This window comes from Etheostoma spectabile, chromosome 14 (genome assembly GCF_008692095.1).
Source record: "Etheostoma spectabile isolate EspeVRDwgs_2016 chromosome 14, UIUC_Espe_1.0, whole genome shotgun sequence".
NCBI lineage: Eukaryota > Metazoa > Chordata > Actinopteri > Perciformes > Percidae > Etheostoma > Etheostoma spectabile.
The window spans coordinates 5,641,575-5,652,650 of NC_045746.1; the positions used below are offsets into that span (position 1 = coordinate 5,641,575).

An 11,076-nucleotide genomic window follows, 5' to 3' on the forward strand; every position below is an offset into this window, starting at 1 on the left:
TACAGTTACAAAAAATGTTTTATGATAATAAAGACGCGTGGTTTACTTCATAGGCTGTGTACCTGTGTCACTATAACCGAAAGGCATATCCTGGAATACACTCAAAACTTTATTTTGTTAAAAAAAGTAATAAATAACTAAAAACCTGTTTTAATTTGGCTGAGAGGCAATCATATTGTTAATTGCAATTCTTGCTGAGACAATTAATTGTACAACAAAATTAGCGAGTGTTACATTTCCAACCTCTAAAAGAGTTAAATAACGGTATGCGTTGTAGTTGAACGATGCCTTTTAAATGCAGCTTTCCTGTAGTCCATTTCCTCAAAGTTTGTCATGTGAGAGCTTTGAGGGAGCGCCAGTGTTTAGTGCGGTGGTCATTTTGTGGGGCTGAGCACTTTGTTAGTTGCTGGAAATCAGACAAGTAGAAGAAAGGGTTCTACTCTTGTGTGTATTTGCATCTCTGCTTTCGGCTCATGGCGTCTCAAGCAGGTCTGTGCTTACCCTAGAAACTGGTTTTAAGTCTCATCTTAAAGAATGAAGTTCAGGAGAGAGATCTTTTCTCATTGTAAGGTAATTATAGGTCCTATTTCCCATAATGCAGTGAAAGAGAAAATATGCTGGGGTGAGTGGGGGGGGGGGATGGGCATACCCAAGGTGGATCAATTTACTGTGCACACAGGTTTGTTGTCACACTTAATAGGGTTACACTTCCATACATCCAGATACAACTTCTCCCTTCTATCACCTTTGAACCTTTTATTCTCTCATTTGGGCCTTGTGACTCAGTGGGATTGACCCCTTTCCATCTTAACAGATAATTTACAAGCGGTTGTGCTATTAATGATTGACTGCAATTACATAAGTCTAAAGGCAAAGCCCCAGCACTTCAAGTCTTGCAGTGCTGGTGGCATGTAGTCGAGGTAAGTAGGGCACTCAGTGGGATGTTTAGGGACCAACATGTCTCTGCTTCAACAGTTCATCTGGGGCAGATAGTGTTCCAGACTAATACACAGCTTTCATAAAGGCTTTTAAGTTTGTAAAGTGAAGTGTGGTAATGAGGTAGTGACACTCCAAACAAAATCCGTGCACAGATACAGTGGCAATTGTTGAGGTTTTACTCAAAGGAAGTGTTTTTGCTGCAAACTTTGCTGCGGAGCTGTGTGAAAGGGAAAAGGCTGAGGGATGGAAGGCAGGGCTGAGTGTGTTATGTAAAGTGGTGCTTTATGCTGCTGCCCTTACTCACCACATATTGTGTTTATAATCATGATAGTAGTCTTCCAAGAATTCAGTTTGTGCTGGAAATTTACCATCCAGGCCTTGAGCTCCTACACTAAGTGCATAAGGAGCTGAGATGCAGATATGCAGAAGTTGTGTGAATTCCTGAACTTGATTCTATAAAGTTTCAGATGCAGCTGAAGAAGCCGGGCATGTCATAGCCTGAAAAGTGCGAACTGCAAGCCCGACGACTTGATGAGCTAGGCTAATTTGAGCTCCCCAAGTTTAGCATTTGAAGCCTACTCTAATCTGTTATCTCTCTTTTTAGTCTGTGCTCCAGAGGCGTGAAGTAACTGGGCCGGCCAATGTACTTCAGGCTGCTTTTAGCCCACTGTTGACCGTAGCTAGCTGGGTGTTATGGTGTGTCGGGGGTATCGAAGCACGGAGCACATTCTTTCCTGTTGATGACTCACGTCCTGGACATGGTACTGACTGTAAGCGAGGCCTTGGGGAACTACAGAATACACACACACACACACACACACACACACACACACACACACACACACACCAGACCGTTTGCAGAGGTTGTAGTTTGCAGCACACTTAAAATACAACCAGTTTACACAAATTTACATGTGAGCACCCACAAAGCACAAAAGCATTCCGTCACTGGGTTGAACCACCAGAAAGGGATGTGCCCTGCTTACATGTACAATACACATCCACTTAAGAGATTAGTCTTTGATAATGTCAGGCGTGGCATTAAACACACAGAGGTATAAAATACATTACACAGGCAGGTTGGGGCATGAGAGGAATGAATGTTACATCACAGCGAGGATATGGTGTTCCCTGCTCATCCTTTGGAACCATAAACATGCACAGTGCATATCTGTGATTATGACACTTGTCATGTGTGTAGATCAAAACAAACATTCTTTTGTTTTCAACAGTGGTTAGTTTGGAATAGGGCTGCACAATTAATCGCAGTTTTATCAAAATGGCAATATGGAACGACCCGCAAGTCATCCAATCCGGGGGGGGGGGTGCAATATTGCAGGTGGGGTCCAATTTTTTGTTAGAGGCAAAATATGTGTCAAACAATTCTGAATGAAGTATTGTGGTGCTGCAGAGACGTCCCGGCCTACAAGTTGTATCCTACAGATTAAAGAAAATTCGTTGTTTTGTATAGATCCACATAAAAATCACACTATGAATGTTTTTCCTTTTTTAGATTTTAATAATTTTCAATGTAAATGACAATAATGATACAAAAATGACCATTCCCTTCAATATCGTAAATCAAATCGCAATCGCAATATCAGTCAAAATAATCGCAATTAGATCCTTTCCTCATATTGTGCAGCCCTAGTTTGGGATCATAAATTTGGACAGCAGCATTTTGCAAAACGATAACAACAAATTAACAAATCAGATCAAGCTTGACATGGACACTCTGTGCCACCTATTAGAGCTTCAGATACACAACATTTGATCAACACATGAAAGAAGAAATTCACATTTTAAATCTGAAATGCAATTACAGGAGGCGGCTGCGGAAGGAGCAATTGTTAGCTGACAGCAGCCACTGGTGAAGCGGCAAGGATCCAGTTCTCAACTTGCCAGTTGGTGTGGGCTCTAAATGTTTATGTATATGAGCCGCTTAGTGTTTGAAAGGGGTCATTGTTTAGTTGGGTCTGGTACATGGAAATAAAATTAGCCTCTAGTAGTTTATTAATTATTTTTCAATGATGTTTGTATGATGCTCTGCACATTCCAATGGGAATTTTTGCTTTTTTCCTGAAGTGCACATGCTTGTTTGCATTTTGGCTTTTGATCCTAAAACATTTCTGGTACCACCACAGCTATAGATACTGACTTTTAACATTTTATTTGAGTTTATGTGTGCACTTAACTTAAAAATAGCACAGCCAACACAAAGCCAGACATCAGTCAGAATGCATCGGAATTTACATGGTGCAAGCTGAACCCTCAACTGTGTGTGCGTGAGAGCTCCTGATAACGATTTCTGGATATTTGTATCTGTAGCTTCCTTAAAACAAAGATAGTTTGGGGATTTCTTTATTCTCAATTAGCCTGCTCACAGTTAGTCAGACACACAGCGAGTAAGTGATTCCTCTCTGTTTTTATCTGCCGTGTCCCGCACGCTGCCGCTCTTTGTGCTGCTCTGACATCACTATGTCTTTAACCTTTCTCCGCAGTGCTGACTGTTGTGGCCTTGAAAGTTCAGAGTGATGCTCCTGGCGGCTCTGCTGTGATCTCTGTTGCTGCTGTTTCCACAGAAACGAGACCACGGTGGGCAGAAAGCAGTCAAGTCGCAAAAAGATGCCATCGACATCACCCACTCACAGTGACAGCAGTGGCTCCTCTAAGCACAACAGTAACCAGGTATGTGTGTGTGTGTGTGGTACTTTTAATGTACAGCATTAGAGTTTTTGGGATGTGTTAACAAAACATGCTCGTAGCCACTGTTAGAATTTTAGCATATGTTCTCAGCTCATATCAAAGCAGGTCAAATAGTATTACTGTGCATATGTGTGTGTGAAATTGATTCACTTCTTAAGGGCTGTTCTAATGAGATGTGTATATAAAGACGGACAGCTTGACAGTTCCCCAAAAGTGAAGCCAAAACATCTCGATCGCCTCCTGGTTGGCTGCTGGCTGCAGTATAGGTAATAAATCCCGCCCCCTCAATGTTAGCAGATGGGACCTGTGCCAAATTAAAAAGTACATTTTCTGTCATTTTAGGTAGTTTTTTTTATCACACCGATATTTGTTGAAGTGTTTATTCAAGATTGGTTTTAAGTAGTTGTTATATTGGGTGGGTGTAAGGGTGGGACTTTGATACAGCCCGATTACTACTGCACAGGCTCTGGCTCCAAAATTACCAGAAGGCAGCGCCCGTAACGGTATTATTTTGGCTTGTGACTTTTGTACAGTGGGAGACAGTGGAGATGTGTCGTCCATCTTTATTTACAGTTTAGAGGCTGTTCCCTGTGAACCAACATTAAAGTCTTCCTAGAAATGCACACTCAAACAAAGGCATTAAGTGCAATGACGCTTGAATGCTATCTGTGATGATGATAGGTGTTCTGTTTAGATTGTGTTATACCTCTGTTCTTCCAAGGGAGATGTCTCTCTAACTCATACACTATTGTTCCTGTGTCTCGCTTCAGGACAGTTGGGAGATTGTAGAAGGGCTCAGGGGGGCTCCCGCCAGCATGCAGGAGCCTGACAGACAGGAGGGCTTTCTGCTCAAGAGGAGGAAGTGGCCCATGAAGGGGTGGCATAAGGTGAGCTCCTCACCAGGCCTTTTGCAGCCCAAGAAGGCAACAGCATTGTACCACGTCTTTTTATAGAACACGGCTGCTTCCTTTTTGTTGAACCAAAGACCTATTTTCACTCTGAACTTGATTGCTTTTGATACAGACGGTGTCAGATAGTAAGCCACGGCAGCTTCCACTTATTATTCGCTGTGTTTCCTAAAAGGATAGACTGTGTTCTAAAATGCCTCATGTCCATTTTGGTGAAGAAATACAGCAAGTATGCATTTTAAGAGCAATACTGTACATGGGTGATAGTTGTGATTCCTTACCTGGCAATACCAGGACTGAAGCAGCAAAGTTTTCAGTCCAAACTAAATGCTATCTTTTAATACCTCAAGCTATTTCCACATTTCCTCCTCCTCACCATTATAGTCCTCTGTATTTCCTCCTTTCCATTCTTTGTATTCCCAGCTGATTATACTGTAACCCTGACTCATCTTCCTCCCCCTCTACTGTGTGCATACCTGGAAAGTTCTGCCTTGCAACATGATTGAATAGCCACTTAAACAGACAATATTTGAACTCACAAGGAGGTCTCAAGCACTGTTGAAGTGCTTTATCAGTGCATTCTTTTTTGACTGTAAAACTAAAGTGAACAATATGTTCTTGTAAGCTGTTGCTATGTCAATATCTACACGACTACTTATTTCCCTGCTGCTGTTGTAAAATTTAAATGGCAGGGTCAAGGGAAAGTGGTATACAACGGTGCAATGTCTGCATACCTTTTTTATTGGTGTTATTAACTGTTGTATAATCTCAGACAAACATGTGATTAATGGGTAACAAGAACTCAAAACTGAGTAATTTGTGTAAAAAGAAATATATATATATTGACTGAGTTTGATTTCTTCCCACTTAGAGATTCTTTGTTTTGGAGAAAGGCATCTTAAAGTACGCAAAGCGTGGAACCGATGTAAGTATTACTTCAAGAGCGCCCCCTGTCTGTCATTCTTTTATTACGACCCAACAGACACGCTGACAAAATGTTGTGTTCACAGCTGAAGAAGGGAAAGCTCCATGGCTGCATTGATGTTGGCCTCTCTGTCATGTCAGTCAAGAAAAAAGCCATGTGCATCGACTTAGACACAGAGAATAACATCTATCACTTAAAGGTAAGGTAACACACATGTTAACGATCTACAGTGCGCGTCATTTTGTTGAATTCAACATGACTCAGTGCCATCTCTCATAGATAGATATACGCAAATGCATGAACACCTACATTCTGTCTTTTTCTTATTTACTCTTTCTGTTTCGTACGAATACACTGACAGCAGCTGTCTCCCAATTACTGCTCCTAATTTGACTTTATGGCACCCAGGTGAAGTCTCCGGAGCTGTTTGAGGAGTGGGTGTCAAAGCTGCGGCATCACCGCGTGTTTCGGCAGAACGAGATTGCCATTTATCCTCATGAGAGGCACCTCTTCCACCCCCACGCCTCACCTTCCCCCTCCCTCAATGACTCCCTGAGAAAAGTAAGTTGTTCCATTGCCCGTTTGTAGAAAACATAGTAGTGTAGAAAACGTAGTTGACTTAGATTTGACACTGTAGGAATGCACTTGTGTGAGGTTGCATATACTTCATCCTCTCTGATCTCTCTCATCCGTCTCTCCCTCTAAATCAGAGGGCTACTCTCACTAAGCAGGCGTCAGTCCACCAGGCTAAGGTCAGTTCTTGGCTCCATTCCTCAGAGGACATGAACAAGTGCAGCAAAGGTTGGTTGTTATTTTGTCATACATTGTCTCGTCGCCCTGCCTTGTCAACAGTTTCTTTTCAAAATGTGTCTCACTGCAGTTTATGTTTCATATTATCTCTCACAATTGCACGCAGTTGAACTTTCATCTAATAATAATCTTTCTTTTATGCCAGACTTGGAGGAATGTGAATCATACCTGCTCGAACTCAACCTCCTGCTGAAGAGCATGGAGGTCCTCCATCGCACATACTCAGCCCCAGCCATTAGTGCACTACAAGTAAGCACAGGCACACAGATTAAGTTTGCTGTCATGCAAAATGTAGAGGTGTTCTTTGACTTTATGAAAGCTATTTGCTGAAATATTCAATGGAAATGCCTTTGCCAACTTTGAAAAGTGGCTGATTTTCCAAGGGAGTAAGAACTAAAATACTGATAGTTCTCATGGAATATATGTAAGACGGATGATGGGAAATACTTTTCTCAGGTCAAAAGTGAATGTAATTGTGTACTAATCCCTGAATAACTCTGTTTCTTGTGGTACCACAGGCGTCTAATTATGACATGCCCAAAAAAGAGAAGAGGCCAAGGAGATGGCGATCCAAAAACAATGGCAAAGAACCCAAAGCCACGCTACAGGTACGTGCGAATTTTCTTTTGAGATATATTAAGAAACTAAATTACAATTTAGCAACGGTGGAACATTAAGGTAAAATAATGGCTTACAGTTCACCTTTAATCTGTTTTTGTCTACCAGGTGCCAAGCTGTATCTCCTCCCAATCCCCCCGTCTCCACGCCTCCAACCCCAATCTCTCCACCACCGAGTCAAACACCCAGGAGGTCTGTCCTGAATCCCCGGACTCGCCTACAGACGCGTCCCGTCTACAGGAGGACTTCCGCAGGCTGGCCAACAACAGTGAGTCTCTGCTGGGACATCTGCTAGTTTGCTCAGGAGATGCATTAACTGTAGAAAGAAAAATGTTTAATTTTGTAAGTCTGTGTGTGTCTACATGGTAAGATAGTTTCCATGACAACTCTCCACCTGTTTTTCTGTCTGGCATTTGCTTCCCTCCAGTCCACACCACACTGAAATCAGCCTTTAGTTCCCTAGTAGCAGAAAAAGACAGACTGAGGCACACCATCGACATGCAGGTCCCACAGCCAGCGCAGGTTATGGGTTTGAAGAGCGCCTATGCCTCAGTGAGTGTCTCTGTGACTCAAAAACATTGGTTCTGCATGATCACATCACACATGTCCACCAACTATCACCACAGGTCCAGTATCACTCAACTGACTTTTTTATTATCTTCAGGAATGTACAGATGGCTCCCCCTCCTTGGTCCACCAATTGTCCAATGAGAGCAAAGCTTCTATCCCAGAGTCCATATCAGAGTTTTTCGATGCTCAGGAGTACCTCCTCTCCTCTTCCTCTTCTGAGAATGAGGTGAGATAACATCTACTACCTTATTCTCTATGTTCAAAGACAAATGCATTGGTCTAATTATCGTCTTAATTATTTCGTCCATCACAATTTCAAAGTGCTAATGACTTGTTTTGTGTAATTTAAACCATTTAAATGTTTTGCCTTTTTGCAAGATTGTTTGACTGTAATCAATTGACTTACAATTTGTTTCAGCACTACAGTGATCAAATAAATCGAGTTCAAGTTTAATAAAGGGTTAGTTGTGCAGGAAACGTAATCTGTCTTGTTTTACTCATAGATCCTCCCCAACACAACCGGTTTTAGCACAACTAACACCTGCAAGTCACAACAAACATGCTGTACACTGGGTGGATTTTTTCTTCTTATTCTGTAGACTTTTGGGTTTTGTGGGGATCTGCCTCACGGTGTCTCCTGAAACCTCCCAGGACAAAGCTCTGTACAATGGGAGATCGGGCTTTCTGCTCAGCTGCTCCCAGAGTGTGGGATGCTCTCCCTGACCACCTGAGGACACCACAGACTTTGGATGCTTTTACACGTGGCCTTAAAACCCACCTTTTTAGGAGAGCTTTTAATTGAACTATTGCCCTTTTCCTTGTTGTTTTTATTTTATTTTTCGTTTTCATTCTCTCCCCGTGACTTTTATTTTTAGCACCTACCTGTTTTATCATGGAGCACTTTGGGATTTGCGTAAATATAAAGTGCATTACAAATTAAATTACATTCTGGTCGCTCGCTGACCTTTCAATATTGATTTTCTGTCTCCAGGTGTCTGACGATGACTCGTACATCAGTGATGTCAGTGACAGCGTCTCCATGGATACCTACAGCAACGAGGGAGGCAGTGAGAGACACAACTCTGGTACATGATACAGTAACATGCTGCGCATCTCTGTATATATGTGTGTGTGAGGACATCAACTTCCAGACAGAGACAGCGCAAAGAGACCTTATTCTGTCAAAAAGAGGCAGGGCTTGTCTGTCTTAGAGCACTTTGGTCCAACTGTGACTAAACCTCTGTGTGCTTTTGTGCATTTCAGTATGTGTTCACATTAAATACATAATAACTGTCTGGAATCATTGAAATTACTCACTTGCTGAGAGAAATGTGTTGAACATGACCACCACCGACTCCAAGATGTGTTTACAAACTCAGTACAATGTTTTCTCATTCATTATGTGACAAAGCATCTGTGTAGAGGCATCATTTATTCACTGCTGAAGATGGTGTTAGATTTGCACTGCATAAACCTTTGCCTTCAGCTAGCTGGGAGGGTTTGAATTACACTTTCAATTTCCCTGGAGTTGCAAATAGAAAGCTTGGTTTTCATCTGGTTTAGATCCAGAGAGATATGGAGAGTATGACTGGAGCTTGTGCAAAGAAAGGGGTAAATGAAAATGTTAAGATATTGGTTGTTTGATCCCTTCTCTATTTGTCTTTATCTAGATTTTTGTTTTTAGGGTTTCTGAAGGCTTAAGCCAGAATGATGAGTACTTTTGTATTGATGTTGACACAAATAGTGTCAATATTTTGTTTTGTACGAATGAATACAACCCTTTTCATTTCCACAAAATCTCCCAGAATGTCCTTATTTGCCTCTCAAACAGCATTTAGACAATAATGGGACACCACCATGTTCCATTTAAACAGGTGTACTGCATTGTGTATCTGGTGCAATGAGTTTCAATGCCAGACTTAAAGTGCCACCTCTAAAGTCACAACATACCCTCATCTCCATCAAATCAACTTTGAACATTAGAGATTTTACAACATCTGGTTTAAAGGTCCAATGACATGGTCCTCTTTGGACGCTTTTATATAGACCTTAGTGGTCCGAAATACGATATCTGAAGTCCCTTTCCCAAAATCCAGCATTGGTGCATAATTACAGCCACTAGAGCTAGTCCCACAATGAGCTTTTCATAGTATGTGCCATTTCCGAGTCTGTAGCTTTTGAGGAGGAGAGAGGGAGGTGCCTTACCTAACTGCCATTTTGCTCGTTTGAAAGCTCACGGGTGGGCCAAATTCTCTGGCTGGGCAGAGCAGATCGGCCCATCTGAGCTTTCATTTTCTCAAAGGTAGAGCAGGATGCCCAGGGCTCGGTTTACACCTATCGCCATTTCTAGCCACTGGGGGACCATAGGCAGCCTGGGGGAACGCATATTAATGTTAAAAAACCTCATCAAGTGAATGTTTCGTGCCATGGGACCTTTTTAAAGAATGTGCACACTCAAGCAACTTCCTCTCTCACATGCTATGTCTCACTTGTCTTCTCTCCACATTTCTACCCTCTAGTTAGCAGCGTGCTGACCCTGGCTCATCGACGCTCTGTGTTGCCTTCTACCAGCCCCACCAGCAGTGTGAGCCTGTGGAACATCCTGAGGAACAACATCGGCAAGGACCTGTCCAAGGTGGCCATGCCAGTACAGCTCAATGAGCCACTCAACACCCTGCAGAGGCTCTGTGAGGAGCTGGAGTACAGTGAGCTGCTGGACACCGCCAACCAGACCCATGACCCTTACCAGCGCATGGTGAGAGGAAAAAAATGACACTTGATGATATTGCCTGTACAAACCTGCAAGATCTAGATAGAGCCTTGTAAGAATGTACAAACTCTAACTTAACACATTAGAGTGGGTCTAATGTACAGGGTTATTTGTACACCTACACACATGCACAAAGCAGTCTCACAGGAACATTGGCACATGCACTTCCTGTATAATAGGAGAAAGACAATTGGAACTTGCATGCTTTTAATAAAGGATTTTAGTTTCTGATGTACATGTGTTTCTAAGTGAGAAACAGAGATGAACAATGGAAAGATGACCATCAAAGTAGCTGTAGCAAAATATAGATAAAAATGTTTTGAGCTTAGTGCTCTTCCTCAGGCAGATTTTTAAAAGCTAATCTGATGTTCGTCTTTTGCTGTGTTAGTCTTAAATAAATGTTTTTATTTTTGCAAGCATAGTTGAGGCACACTTTTATCTACATGTTTTTCTATCTAAAATTATGTTATGTATGAACAGATTCACACACACAGTTTCTATGCCCATACAGTAGTCCCGTGAAAACAAGGTGGGTTGTGTCACACACATAGCTACATTGTACACACAGTCATGTTCACAACCTCATGGTGACAAATGTGCCGATTCTTAATAATTCATCCCCTCTGATTTTCTGTACAGGTGTATGTCGCTACATTTGCAATATCTGCATATGCATCCACCTACCATCGAGCAGGAAGTAAACCCTTTAACCCTGTCCTGGGAGAGACATACGAGTGTGACAGACCTGATAAAAACTTCAAGTTTATAGCTGAACAGGTACAGGTTACATGATTCACTGCATGGCAATACATTCCCTTCACATATATTGT

The 11,076-nt window shown here is 42.0% G+C and overlaps 1 protein-coding gene across 6 annotated transcripts in view; it reads left to right on the plus strand.

Annotated features, from left to right (window-relative positions):
* The window catches only part of LOC116701754 (oxysterol-binding protein-related protein 3), a 21,031-nt gene that overhangs the window by 3,592 nt on the left and 6,363 nt on the right, over positions 1-11,076 (plus strand). For 2 of the 6 annotated variants that reach the window (XM_032535635.1, XM_032535632.1), the window contains exons 2-16: positions 3,522-3,627; positions 3,804-3,911; positions 4,416-4,532; positions 5,425-5,478; positions 5,564-5,677; positions 5,887-6,039; positions 6,189-6,279; positions 6,434-6,537; positions 6,807-6,896; positions 7,015-7,174; positions 7,334-7,458; positions 7,571-7,702; positions 8,468-8,561; positions 9,996-10,231; positions 10,886-11,023. In XM_032535635.1, the coding sequence (XP_032391526.1) occupies positions 4,461-4,532; positions 5,425-5,478; positions 5,564-5,677; positions 5,887-6,039; positions 6,189-6,279; positions 6,434-6,537; positions 6,807-6,896; positions 7,015-7,174; positions 7,334-7,458; positions 7,571-7,702; positions 8,468-8,561; positions 9,996-10,231; positions 10,886-11,023 (1,563 nt within the window). In that variant the 5' untranslated portion in view covers positions 3,522-3,627; positions 3,804-3,911; positions 4,416-4,460. Of the gene's footprint in view, positions 1-3,440; positions 3,628-3,803; positions 3,912-4,415; positions 4,533-5,424; positions 5,479-5,563; positions 5,678-5,886; positions 6,040-6,188; positions 6,280-6,433; positions 6,538-6,806; positions 6,897-7,014; positions 7,175-7,333; positions 7,459-7,570; positions 7,703-8,467; positions 8,562-9,995; positions 10,232-10,885; positions 11,024-11,076 lie in introns of all 6 variants that reach the window. The other 4 variants (XM_032535633.1, XM_032535634.1, XM_032535636.1 and 1 more) reach the window with 4 other exon arrangements.